The 15,028-nt window shown below is 41.5% G+C and overlaps 1 protein-coding gene across 2 annotated transcripts in view; it reads right to left on the bottom strand.

Moving 5' to 3' along the window:
* The window catches only part of LOC118369744 (disintegrin and metalloproteinase domain-containing protein 12-like), a 179,301-nt gene that overhangs the window by 103,683 nt on the left and 60,590 nt on the right, over window positions 1-15,028 (bottom strand). For both annotated transcript variants that reach the window (XM_052498615.1, XM_035754404.2), the window contains exon 3: window positions 11,299-11,372. In XM_052498615.1, coding sequence (XP_052354575.1) covers window positions 11,299-11,372 — 74 coding nt within the window. The remainder of the gene's footprint in view (window positions 1-11,298; window positions 11,373-15,028) is intronic.

The raw sequence follows: 15,028 nt of genomic DNA, 5'->3' as shown, positions 1-15,028 counted from the left end.
ATTCATTGAACAAAGTAAACAAATACACAAATATTACTGTCAGTGGGTTACTATCTCTCCAATTAATCTAAGGTTGCTCCCCAAAGTGGTCTCATTGTTCTGCCAAATATCTTTTTTTCTTCAGGGAAAACAGACAATGGGCTGAATAGAAAATAGAAGTGGTATCCAGATTCTCTGCCTTGAGCTCCCTCTACTTACTTTACTTCTTTGTTTTTTTTGTTCCTTTTTTCTTCTTGTCTTTGTGAAGATTGACACCTCTTCACAATTCATTATTTGCATGTGGTCGAATAGGCATGGAGACACTGCATAAAGAAAGAGTGATTGACATCTGAGGTACACAGACCACTGGAGGTGGATGGGACCAATGACGGAAAGCAATGACACACATACACTCCAAAAGAGTTCTCTGGCTGTTATTCAGAGGGTGGGGACAGTCTATGGGGACAGCCTATGGGGACAGCCAAAGAACCCTTTAAGTTGGAGACAGCACTTGTAATACAACAACAAAAAAACACAATATTACTTCCCCTTAATCCCTTCCCACCCAAAGTACACTCTCTGCTCTTTAAATGTCTGGCATTATTAATTCCACTTCTTTTCTGTTTTTACAGACGCAGCTTTGATTCTAGAATAAGATAATATCATCCAATTTGTCATCCCACACCTCATTACCCTGGAAACATGGTGGAGGTTGTCTTCCACTGCACAGTACCACTTAAACAGAGGATCAGGGTGATCGGACTGTCAGAGTATGCATTTGGAGTCATTGCTGTGGTGGCCAGAGCGGCACATGTCAACTATGGACTCACTAAGGGTGAAATGTAAAGTCACATACAGGAACTACTTTGAAATTAATACATTCCTCAGTTCTTCCTCATTCCTAGTGATTCTATCTGCTCTCTGAACGTGTTAGAATTGCAGCACAATCAGAGCCTGCCTTCATTGCTATAAGAAACATGCAGGAATACTGGAGCTACACTGACCCTGGACAGGAAGTAGGATTGTGGTAACTAAGGGGCTCAGGTTAAAGGTCATTGTCTTCCCAAGATGCAAGGTGTAAATTGTTCTGACAACAGCTCTGGCACCCCTGACCCTGCTTCACTACCTTGTCTTCCCTCTCCAGTACCTGAGAATAATAAATGCTTTAAAAAAATATATTTACCCTGACTCTGAACATCTGACTCTCACAGTCCAATACTGGGGAGATTATAGGATTCTCAGGGTTGACTGACCTTTAACCTAGAAGTCCACTGTCCAATATGATTGGGATGTGGCAAAAATATTTGAAAGTCATCCATAATTAATCTCCTGGACAGGAACCTTCATAATCTCTTGTCTGTTTTAAATAGAACATCCATTTCTTATTTAGGACCTTATCCATTTTATTATAAGTCTAAAACAAATCCCCAGTTAGCTTATCTATTTCCTGAATAAAACATCCCTCATGTTCCTGTTCTCTCTCTGTTTGTCCACTTGATTTGCTGCTCCCATGCAGGTTCAGCAAGGCCTTACACACCAGATGGGTAAAATCCCCTCTATCCGTGATGTGATGCATTTCCTTACTTCCTTGTTTACCTAAGCACATCTGGTAGATGACGGAGCCACACTTCCCATCCTGTGTGTGTGTGTGTGTGTGTTGTGTGCATATGCACTTCTTGCTCACAGGTTTCAGCTCAAAGCCAGAACCATGTAGTCCCCATAATCTTTACATCACCTGAATCGCCTGACAGTTAAGACAGTGATTTGACTGACATATCCATGTTAGATAAAGATCTGCGAGACTATAAAGCTGCTCTAATCTGATACACATAACTTCAGCGGATGCACGATCTAGCCCAATAACCCCTTTCTCTCATGGGTCTCTTAGTTATGACTTCTTCTCTGCACAATAAATGTTCATTAGAGGATTTCCAGTACCAGTCAAAAGTTTGGACACACCTACTCAGGTTCCCTTTATTTGGACTATTGTCTACATTGTAGAATAATAGTGACAACATCAAAACTATGAAATAACACATTAAATCATGTAGTAACCAAAAAAGTGTTAAACAAACCAAAAAATATTTTATATTTGAGATTCCTCAAAGTAGGCACCCTTTGCCTCAATGACAGCTTTACACACTCTTGGCATTCGCTCAACCAGCTTCATGAGGTAGTCACCTGGAATGCATTCCAATTTGAACAGGTGTGCCTTGTTTAAAGTTAATATGTGGAATTTATTTACTTCTTAATGCGTTTGAGCCAATCATTTGTGTTGTGAAAAGGTAGGGGTGGTATACAGAAGATAGCCCTATTTGGTAAAATGCCAAGTCCATATTATGGCAAGAACAGCTCAAATAAGCAAAGAGAAACAACAGTCCATCATTACTTTAAGACATGAAGGTCAGTAAAATCTGGAAAATCTCAAGAAATGTTACATTTTCTTCAAGTGCAGTCGCAAAAACCATAAAGCTCTAAGATGAAACTGGCTCTCATGAGGACCGCCACAGGAAAGGAAGACCTAGAGTTACCTCTGCTGCAGAGGGTAAGTTAATTAGGGTTACCCGCCCCAGAAATTGCAGCCCAAATAAATGCTTCACAGAGTTCAAGTAACAGACACATCTCAACATCAACTGTTCAGAGGAGACGTGAATCAGGCCTGCGTGAATCAGGCCTTCATTGTCGAATTTCTTTAAAGAAACCACTACCAAAGAACACTAATAATAAGAAGAGCTTGCTTGCTTGGACCAAGAAACACGAGCAATGGACATTAGACCAGTGGAAATCTGTCCTTTGGTCTGTTGAGCCCAAATGTGAGATTTTGTGTTCCAACCGCCATGTCTTAGTGAGACGCAGAGTAGGTGAACGAATGATCGCCGCATGTTTAGTTCCAACCGTGAAGTATGGAGGAGGAGGTGTGAGGGTGTGTGGGGGTGCTTTCCTGGTGGCACTGTTGGTGATTTATTTAGAATTCAAGGCACACTTAACCAGCATGGCAACCACAATATTCTGCAGTGATACATCATCCAATATGGTTTGCGCTTAGTTGGACTATCTTTTGTTTTTCAACAAGACAATGACCCAACACACCTCCAGGCTGTGTAAGGGCTATTTGACCAAGAAGGAGAGTGATGGAGTGCTCCATCAGATGACCTGCCCTCCACAATCACCCGACCTCAACCCAACTGAGATGGATTGGGATGAGTTGGACCTCAGAGTGAAGGTAAAACAGCCAACAAGTGCTCAGCATATGTGGGAACTCCTTCAAGACTGTTGGAAAAACATTCCAGGTGAAGCTGGTTGAGAAAATGCCAAGAGTGTGCAAAGCTGTCGTCAAGGCAAAAGGTGGCTACTTTGAATAATCTAAAGTCTAAAATATATTTAGATTTGTTTAACACTTTTTTGGTTACTACATGATTCCATATGTGTTATTTCATACTTTTGATGTCTTCTCTATTATTCTACAATGTAGAAAATAGTAAAAAATAAAGAAAATTCCCTGGAATGAGTAGGTGTGTCCAAACTTATGACTGGTACTGTATGTATATCGTTGGGTAGTTCCCTAAAGGTTTTTGTACATTTCTAAGACTGTGTTCTCTCATTATAACTTTGGTATGGACGGCAAAGGGGGCCAAGAGGCTCGCATCTTCATATGAAACGTGATTATGATACAGTCGACCCAGGATAGATTTGGGCTGTGCAACCGGATATACTAGGCCAGGAAATTTAACATAATGACACATTGTAATGTTCGCATTGTGTCAGAGACAAATGCACGTGAATGCAATATATAATGTACATGCAAATTATACCATCTCCAGAGATCTCTATAGTAGCAGAAAAAAATAATGCATTCCCTCACTCTCCAGGATGTCTTCCTTTCTCGCTGATCCAGATAAATAGGAACATTATTCACCATTAACATCTAGCGCCCCAGTCCCAAAGCAAGAGAAGGAAAAAGCCCTACATAACTTACCATATGTTTTGCACTTGCCTACACAGCAATACAGATGTAGGATCTCAATTTGACCAATGTTGTCACAGCAAAATAATCCTGCAGAAACATGATTTGAACGTTTAGTCCATAATGTTACTTAATCGGCAGTTAGGCTATTAGCTGCCTAAAAGTAAGCTATATGAAAAGTGCAATACTGTTAATAGAACTGTTTTTTTAGTGCTGGTTTTCAGTGAATTTATGTAAATCACGAAGCTCATCTGCATATCCTGCGATGCCGGAAAATTGTCAGCAACAAAAGAATGGTCAAATTAAGATTCTACACCTGTAGTTAATTTCACTGACACCTTATCTATCAGTGTGATTTTTAAAAGCAGGGGTTTGCTCTGTGAGGCCGTTGGGCACGGCAGAGAATGCATCACATCCCAAGTCTCATTTGAAGGCACTTACTCTCTGTAATGTTCTCAAGCGCGAACCACAAACTGCTGATGCTCGCAGGACTTCAACCATTCTGCAAGCTAACACACCTGACAAGGAACTCATATATGTAAGGTTAAAAGCAGTGAAAATTGGGTGACGTCCCACCAAATGTTCTCTCAGGTAGATGAGAAATGCAGACACAAGAAAGCACACACACAACACAAACACTTTTGCTAAGTAGCTTGACAACATCCTTGCTACGATGACTGTTTCCTAAAAATAGCCAGACGGGAGCAGCAAGAGGTGATGTCATATGTTTTAGCAATCTCAAGGAGAGGATGTAAGCCTGAAATAAATTTGGAACATCTAGAATGTTAGAGGCTTGCCTTAAACTACTCAGCTAACAGTAAACTGTCTTAGAACCTGAGAGAAAGTGTTGTTCTGTTTAATGTATGGTTGACAACACTGCAGAGACAGGAGAAAACCATGTCCCTGTGTTGTCCTGAAAATCAGTTATTTCAGGAAAGTTTGTAACCTCGGTAGGGAACTCTATCAGACAACCAATAGATGGATAACCAGAGGCTCGAATCAGCTGTTGTTGTGAGTGGCCATAGCCCATAGTGCTGTAAACAGATTGTCCAGCTCTTCCATCCCCATTGTCCAGATGTCCAGTAGAAAGCTGGCTGCAAAGCCATGGCTTCTCCACGAAACATAGGGCATATATCCCACAATCCATCTGGAAAAACACTCCCACAGAGAGATGAATAGAGAACAAGGGCACATCTGAGCTTGGCTTAAGGTCTACCTCATGCAAATACACAAATGGAATACTCTTCTCTTATCCCTGAACACCAAGGGATTCCTCCTTCTGTTCTTTTTAGTGATGTGGGGACAATATTTTATCAATACTTTGACTCCAAGTATCGATTACTAAAAATGTTTATATATATTTATGCTTTGCTAGGTAGCATTAGCCAGCGCTAGTCGGTTGTACTTGCAGCAAAACGGCAATATTTTTCATCTTATAGCTTGTTCTCCATCTTCTTTTTAAATAGTGAGCCAACATGTTTTCAGCACTTTTATTTCCATGACTGATCAAAACGATTTTTCTCATGCTCTCTCATCTCTCTGCAGCAGACATTATAGTGAGAAATATGTTTGGAACATCAAATCACAATACATATAGAATCATGGGAAGTGTGAGAATTGCCATACATATCGTATCGGTACCTAAGTATCGTGATATTATCGTATCGGTACCTAAGTATCGTGATATTATCGTATCATGAGGTCCCTGGCATTTCCCAGCCCTCGTTATTTTGTCCTTTAAGTAGCAGCCAACTCTTCCCAAGGGCACTCTGTATTGCCCCCTGAACTTTCTCACATTCTTTCTGATCTACTAATTAAAAAAGACCACAAGAAGCAATAAGACTATCAATAATTAATGTTCTAAGCTTAGGGATAACTGAAGCTTCTGCACATGTAATTTTAAAAGAGACAAATCCACTCAGTTTAATTCTGTATTGGAAATGTTATTTATTTTAGCAGTGGGGGAATTGTCATTGACGCTTGCACAACTGCAAACACTCATGGGGTAACCACCCACTGCCAAGTGTTCCATTTCACAACCCAAGACATTGCCAGAAATAGTACCTAATCAATGCAGAGTAGAGTAAGTCTAACGGAAAGAATTCAATCTAAAAGTCACTATGCCTTTATTGGTATGGATGCATTACATTACTTTTGTATCAATTTGTATCAACAAATCCTCTCTAATATACTTCAGTGTATTTACTAAGGCTAAAATGCACGCATGGACGAAAACGTACTTCATACCAAAGGCTAAGAGCGTTTTGTACAATTTAACCCAGCAACGCTATGCAAATGGATTGTGACTGGTATAGTGCAACGGGGGTTTGGCAACGGGGACAGAGAGTACTGCTGAGGGCACACTGTGTTGGCACCCGACACAGCAGCCTGGTCCAAATCCCCCACTGGTGGCTCGAATCAGGTCGCAAGTTGCCTGTGGAGAGGGAAAAGGTTCTGGAAAGAGCTGGTCTTTAGAGAGACGGGCTGCTCACATACTCCCTCACACACACACACACACACACACCACTCTTCCTACCATATTCATCTGCCACTGGAGGTCCATACCAAGGATGGGATGGATTGGATAGAGTGAGAAAGACAGAGAAAGAGAATGAAAGAGAGTGAAAGCAAAAAATAGTGAACATTTGAGAGACAGGGATTAAATCCTTGGCGAAGAGACACAATGCTGCTATTGTCCTGTGCTGCTCTTAGAGACATAGTCATGGTAGTTGTCTCGTCTTGTGACCTGCCAGGTCACTAGGTCGCTGTAGTGTTTGTTTAGTCTGCCTGGAAAGCAATCATTACAGTGTTTACACTGAGCTGTAAGGGAGCGCTTAAAACCACCCCATTATGCTGCAGAGTTGACAGGCGAACGAGCTAACCACTAATTCCTTATCAACTGGACCCGTGCTACTGAAATAACTCTGACACACGACGTAGACATATCTCTGATTTGACAGATCCAATTACCCAGCTAAGGACACCAGCGCTCTCTTTGTCCAGGGTCTTCCTCTTGTCAATGAGCTTCTCCACTAATGATGTACTCCAAGTCTAGTACTGGTGGTTGTTTGGGATCATGACATTGTCAGTCCTCGTCTCTGTTTGGTACAGCACATACGGGGCCTCATCTGAACTCATCTCCTGCTAATCATGACAGTCTTGAGGAGGATGTTGCTATGGGGATGTTTGTGGCAGCCATAATGATGTAGTTTAACAGTGACCTGTGTTTGTGAAGGATCTCCAATCTCCTATTCCTTCCTGGCAGAAAAGTATTTGAGGAAATGTCTTCATGGGAAAGTATTCTGTCAACAACTGAGCTGTCGAATGGATTCAAGACAAATCTTTCAGGAGCTGAGAAATGAATGGAGACATTAAAAAGTGATTCTGTTGTCTGAGAATTTCCTGTATCATTACTGTAGATGCCTAATGCTGAAATTATGTGCAGTTACATACTAAAAGCTTTGCAACACCAAAAAGTACAGCATGACCTGAATCAAATGAATGTACTAGGAAAATTGGAAAATTGAACAGTATGAAACGGAACTCTTCCTGACAAGACAATTTCTCAAAATCCACTCAACCCAGCCAGCACACATCAACCTGGTCTCAGAGCATTTCATATTATTCTGTACGTAAATTCGAGACACTCCATTTCGTATGATATGTTCCGTTTAGTATAGTATGTATTAATTTGTGGACGTCCATAATCAATTACGTATGATATGTTACGAATTACAATTCATATGATATGAACAAATATGTAAATGTATAATATGTTAAGAATTTCAAAAATGTACAATATGTTACAAATTTGCAAAAATGTATGATATGTTATGAATTTCCAATTGGTTGTGGTTAACGTTAGCTAGGTGGCTAATGGTAACATTAGCTAGCTGGCTAACGTTAGCTAGGCTAGGGGTTAGGATTAAGGTTAGGAGATAGGTTAAAGGGTTAACATTAGCTAGCTAGCTAATGTTAACTAGGCTAGGGGTTAGGGTTAAGGTTAGGAGTTAGGTTAAATGGGTAAGATTAGGGTTAGGGGAGGGGTTAGCTAACATGCCAAGTAGTTGCAAAGAATCTAAAAAGTAGTTGAAAAGTTGCTAATTAGCTAAAATGCTAAATTGTCCATGATGACATTCGAACACGCAACCTTTGGGTCCTATCCATCCACCCCGACCAACCACCATCCTTTTGTTTCTTGCCTTAAGTAACCTTCTGTCTTATGTAACCATACCAAACGTCACATATCATACTAATTTGAGTGTCCTCGGATTTACATTTACTATGTTACGTCTAGTCTATGAGACCAGGTAGCGCACGCACGCACACACGCTCACACACACACATTCTTTCTTCCTACCGTTGCAGTCTTTAATCAGTGTAATGTCTCATAGGACTGACATCATGAGAGGCTGTCTAACATGCCCTAGATCACGGCTTTGACCTTTGAGTCCCCCTATGATTTCAGAACGCTATTTCTCTATAGTCTCACTACAGCTTGTAGTAGTCATCTATTGCCTGAAAACTGCAATTGTTCAGGCCCCTGCCATCAAGAGCGACTAAAACTGGCATCTTAAGGTTTAGACCTCATCAAAAAGTATTGACATAACCAAAGCCAAGTGTAAGACTTATAACCTTCCTCCTTCAGTCAATCTTTCTTCATCCTCTCACTACTCTGTCCTTCATGATTTGCATAATCGGATCCATTTTGTTTTTACACAGCTTGGTGTCTGCATGGCAGTGTGGGCCGTTGCGAGTTTCTTGTATTTTTCAGTCTGTTCCTGACTAATGACAGAAAATTCCATAAAAAAAATCAATATCTGAAGCCTTGACTACATTGAAACAATGATCCGGTGGGTGCTGCTTCAGGAGCTGGGAGGCACTCCACTCAGACTGAATAAATAAAAACAGCTCCGCTGGCAGACACACACACACACACACACATACACACACCCTCCAAAAGACTAAACAGAGAAATGGGAATAAATGAGAGCCAGGATCCAATGAGGCCAGATGCATCAGCCTAATTTCTCAGTCTGTTGCTCAGGTACAGAGCTGACAGAGAGCCAACATCAAGCTCAGACAGAACATGCAGGTCCAACTCCAAATTGACCGCTTTTTTGGGTCAAATATTTCCAGGAGAAACCAAAGGAAAAAGTTGAAGTAGGCTTGGGCTGTTACTTTAGAGAGACTCAATAACTGGAAGTAGCCTTTGCTTGTGCAAGCCAGAACAGCTCAAAGGAGTATCTCCTGTTTCTGTAGCATGAGGCAGCTTGATGTACAAGTACACCCCATGGACAAGACGCTTGTCTATCACAGGGCCTTCCCCCAATCTATCTCCTTAGGGCCAAGCAGAGATGCATCAGGTCCCATTTTTATAGTCTTTGGTATGACTCGGCCAGGGATCAAACTCCCAACCTTCCAATCTCTGGACAGACACTAACCACAAGGCCACTGAGTTGGTCTTACAATACTGTTAATGCTACACAGGTTGTGAGTGCTTCTAGCTGAGAGGATAGAGGAATCAATCTATTGATGATAATAAATGAACAAACGCATTCTTGCCCAAACACACACAGCCTGAACAGCTCTATACTCTATAGCTCTAGGCCAGACTGTTGGCTCAGAGGGCTGTTAGCTAACATATTGGTTTATTCATTAGATTTGCTATTCTGTTTACTTTTGGTAGAGCTAGATCTTTTCAGATTGGCCCTGGACCAGGTGTGCACTTGAGGAAAACCAAATTAGGAAACCTTATGGACTCAGCAGAACTCTGTAAAAAAAAACACCACTTAAAGTAAACCTTGCATAACACAGCCCAGAACACATCCACTTACTAAACAGGTCCTTTAATTCAGTTGACCAACTCACTCTCAAAAAGACACAAACTCTTATAAAAAAAAAAAGATAGAATGCATACCAGAATTTCTATACATTTCAGGGCACTTCCTGCTCTACCTGTCGCTTAGATCTGTCTGTCTACAGTTCAGCTAATTTATTGGTTAAACTAATTTCTTAGGATAATAGAACCTTCATACTTAACACTGAAAACTATTAAGTGGACATTAGCAGCATATTGTGGTGTTATACACCACAAACTGAGAGAGCAAACTACTACTCTGTGCTGGCTCAGAGGTTCTTCCTGCCTCCTGATCCTACAGAGAAGGCAGGGAGGGTACAACCCTGCACAGTGCACACACAGAGAGCACGCAGAGGTCACACACCACCTGTGTCTGGGTACAGACGTGAGACAGACATCAGCGGACACATCTGGAGGGAGGCAGGGAGGAGGACAGACGGAAGGGAATTCCTGGGCTGGCTTATCTCTCACAGCTGACACACGGGTCACCAAGGTTGGCGATGCGGGTAGGGTAGTTGGGTGGGATTTTTTATTTTTAGGAATAGGGTGGTGGGAATTCTGTCAGGGACACATTTTAAGTTGGACAGTAGAAGTGAGGTGATGAGGAAAATCTGAGATTTGATGTTTATAGTGGGTGTGTTTCAAAGGAGTGATGGGAGTGAGTGCAGTACACAAAATCCATGAGAATATCCTAATGTCAAAGTGTATGTACTATCTCAGTAGCGTTGCAGTGAAATCTGATAGATCTCAGGGGTCTTATCCCTACTGGTCTAGTCTATGCATCTATGGTGGTCCATCAAACCTGGCAGACTAAACTAACTGGAGGGACATCATGTCTCCTGCACAGTGTCCAAGCCAAGGAGTGTAAGTTACACATGCAAACGCAATGATTAAGCCAAGTATAAAATACGTGAAGGCCTATGGCTGCTTCAGACCTAATACCTGGCCCAAGTCTCCTTGCTTCTGGAAATGCTTAGCTTGTACTGTATATATATGAACAGTGTGTATATATGCAGTTGATTTCACAAATACTCCACAGGATTCCCAGTTCTCATGCCTGGTGTTATATTCCACAGTCTGGAAGAGAAAAAGGTGTTGAGAGAAAAAAACAACCTCTCGAGTCCACTTCACCCTCATTCTTTATCAACTATCATCACTCAACTCTTCAGAGAGACTAAACCATAAAAGTGCCTCGACATTTGTTAAGTGAAATATTTCTTCCCCTCCATGAAACTGTATCAGCCCTCATACTGTAGAATCGTTTCCCATAGCTCTTACTACAGCCATGGGCACAGCATGTGCTAGCTGAAAAGCAACACTTCTGATCATTGTTTACTCCATATGTTAATGTTCTTGTATCTTCCCAAATTCAAAAACAAACCATTTCACTAGCCCCCAAAACATCCATATTCCTTTGGAAGCCAAGATGCCTGTAGTGATGAAGGTCTGATGTAGGACTTTAGGATGTGCAGTGGAATATAGAATGATGACTTACTGGTTTTTTTCTAGTGCCAGGACCAGTTGTTCACCTTCCACCTCCACCACCAGCTTCAGTGATGCAGGATGACTCTAGAACACAAACACAGGACACCAGAGGTGAGGGGACGGGACACCCAGCACGGCTGACACATACTGGACAGGAAGTATGCGGGCATGCTGGGAAAGGGCCAGGAAGAGGGATTCCAGTTCCCAGATCCATTGCTTTGGTGGTTGTCATGACTAGGGTCCTGTTTTCCTGACTACGTAACCTGACCAGGGAAAGCTCTGGACTCTAGCCATGACAGCTGACTTCTTGATGAGCACATACACTAACGTTCAAAAGTTTGGGGTCACTTATAAATGTCCTTGTTTTTGAAAGAAAGACTAATTTTTGGTCCAGTAAAATAACATCAAATTGGCTTAAGGACAACAAATGTAAACTTCCGACTTCAACTGTAGATACTACCTCAACTAACTGGTGCCCCCGCACATACACTCTGTACCGGCACCCCCCTCTATATATTGTTATTTTTTACTGCTCCTCTTTGATTACTTGTTACATTTATCTCTTATTCTTATGCATATTTTTTGAAACTGCACTGTTAGTTAAGTAAGCATTTCACTGTAAGGTCTACCTATGCCTGTTGTATTCAGAGCATGTGACTAATAACATTTGATCTGATTTAGTGTATGTATGGTGCCTCTCTGTTACTAATTCTCCATCCGAGGATGACCAGGTCATAGACACCTCCATTAGTACCTTTCATGATTTCCCATAGTTAGGTTAAAAACTGGACTCTGTTCATTCAGAAAATTAGAGACGTTTATAAAAGATCAACAGTAATGTAAAAAATGATCTAATGAAAACATGAAATAAAAAAATTCCACCCTAGGTCTACAGCAATAATCTACCATGTCAGGTTGATGTTGGTCAGAAATCAACAGCAAAAACGTTTCTGTTTTTGCAGAGCAAGCAGTGTTGTTCCTTGAGTGCAAGAACAACATTTTGATGATTGTCTGCATATTTCAGTGCTGACTGACACTAATTTCCCCAGACCACCTGCCTTTTTAACACTCATGTGTTATGACCCTGACACTAATTTCCCCAGACCACCTGCCTTTTTAACACTCATGAGTTATGACCCTGACACTAATTTCCCCAGACCACCTGCCTTTTTAACACTCATGAGTTATGACCCTGACACTAATTTCCCCAGACCACCTGCCTTTTTAACACTCATGAGTTATGACCCTGACACTAATTTCCCCACACCACCTGCCTTTTTAACACTCATGAGTTATGACCCTGACACTAATTTCCCCAGACCACCTGCCTTTTTAACACTCATGAGTTATGACCCTGACACTAATTTCCCCAGTTATGACCCTGACACTAATTTCCCCCAGACCTCCTGCCTTTTTAACACTCATGAGTTATGACCCTGACACTAATTTCCCCAGACCTCCTGCCTTTTTAACACTCATGAGTTATGACCCTGACACTAATTTCCCCAGACCTCCTGCCTTTTTAACACTCATGAGTTATGACCCTGACACTAATTTCCCCAGACCTCCTGCCTTTTTAACACTCATGAGTTATGACCCTGACACTAATTTCCCCAGACCTCCTGCCTTTTTAACACTCATGAGTTATGACCCTGACACTAATTTCCCCAGACCTCCTGCCTTTTTAACACTCATGAGTTATGACCCTGACACTAATTTCCCCAGACCTCCTGCCTTTTTAACACTCATGAGTTATGACCCTGACACTAATTTCCCCAGACCTCCTGCCTTTTTAACACTCATGAGTTATGACCGAACTGGCCCATGGGAAAAGGGGGGCTTGACAGCAGCTGGGGATCTCTGTCTGTCGCACAGTTTATGACAGGCTATCAGATACTGTATCACACACACACACACACACGCACGCACGCACGCACGCAGGGATGGAGAGCCTCCTGCTAGGAAAAGGTCATGTTGTCATTTGAACTATTTTACTACTCATGTAGAAGCAGGTACACAGACAAGCAGCCAGGCATTTTGGCGGCACCTTGAGAGATGAAGATAGACAGACAGGCAGAGATAAAGATAGACAGGCAGAGATAAAGAAAGAGAGACAGGCAGAGATAAAGAAAGACAGACAGGCAGAGATAAAGAAAGACAGACAGGCAGAGATAAAGATAGACGGGCAGAGATAAAGATAGACAGGCAGAGATAAAGATAGACGGGCAGAGATAAAGATAGACGGGCAGAGATAAAGATAGACAGGCAGAGATAAAGATAGACAGGCAGAGATAAAGATAGACAGGCAGAGATAAAGATAGACAGGCAGAGACAGAACAACCAGTATTTTGTCCCAGTCAGATAAGGGCAAATCCATCGTAACAGAGTGATACTGAGACTCATATTTTTCACTTTAAAATGTATGCCAAACAAAAACCAAAGACTGCAAAGCTAAACAAACCATACAACACTATTTAACAATGTCCACAGAAAAGTTTACAAAAACATATTTACTTGAACTGTGCAGATGTAAAGTTTGGTAATCAAATGACGGTTTGTGCTGTTGGTGCCGTCATTCTGTTACAAATGTTGTATCTGCACTGATCTTCAAGTGAACGTGTTTTTGTAAAATGTTCAGTAGAAATTGTTAAAAGTAGTCCTTGTTGTATAGTTTGTGGGTCCATTTGTGGTTTAGAAGGCAGGGCGGTTCATGTCAGGTCATCACCCAATTGTCCTGACTCACCACCACCAAGATATTGGCTTGCTACCTCTTGTGGCACCGAGAACAGTTCAATAAAAACTAAAGAGGTGGAAGGAAAATGAGTTTGGTATCATCTCTGATAAAATAACCAACTCAATCATTGTTAAACTCAATAATATGTTGGAATGGTCAACATGGCTATAACAGCTGGCTCGTGAGCTATACAAATACATATTGTTGTCAAACTCAATTGATTATGTAGTGTCATGACAATGGAATACCTCTCTAATAAAATTTAATTAACTTTCACCAAAATTCTGTCCAAACTAAATAACTAGAATCTCTTCATTGTTCCAGACAAAGGTATAATATAACACATTCTGATGAATTACTGGTGCATCACTTGCAGCTCTCATGACTCCTTCTCATTTCAGAGATTTTGTTGATTTGCTAATACCCTCCCCATGTCAGCCAAGTAAAGCACAAGTTCAGCATTCAGGGAGAGTGTGTAATTGAGACACTAACATAGAAAAAAAACACCCCCTCAGAGGGTGTGGTATTTCCTCCAGCTAGGAAAAACCTATCCACTCATGTATAATCTGAGGGATAAATCTTGGAAAGCCATGGCTGTTTTAAATATTCTGGGAGTACTGCTCAACACCCACGCGTTTCCCTTGTCGGGAATGGTTTCCCTATGGTGAAGGTGGGGGATCCCGGATTTCAAAAATGTATTTCTCTCCCCAAGTCCTAGTGGGCTGAACGCATCGGGTTTCCCCATCTGAAGCTGCCCTAATATACCCTAAAACCAGATACTCAATTGCAGAACATGCTTAATTGGTTAGAGACCCCATGTAATAGCAGAGATTAAATGTGCTGATTTACCTGGTTTTAATAACTCAATGGATTTCAGGCATTACACATGGTTCATAGAAAGAAAGTCTAATAGGTCTTGTATATCTTTGCTTACAGTTCTGGTATGTCAAGGATAACAAGTGTTAGGGTGCATTTGCTAGCCATCTGCAACTACGCTCACCCTTCC

Source organism: Oncorhynchus keta, chromosome 36 (assembly GCF_023373465.1).
Source record: "Oncorhynchus keta strain PuntledgeMale-10-30-2019 chromosome 36, Oket_V2, whole genome shotgun sequence".
In the NCBI taxonomy this organism is placed as follows: domain Eukaryota; kingdom Metazoa; phylum Chordata; class Actinopteri; order Salmoniformes; family Salmonidae; genus Oncorhynchus; species Oncorhynchus keta.
This window is presented reverse-complemented; position numbering and strand designations above follow the sequence as displayed.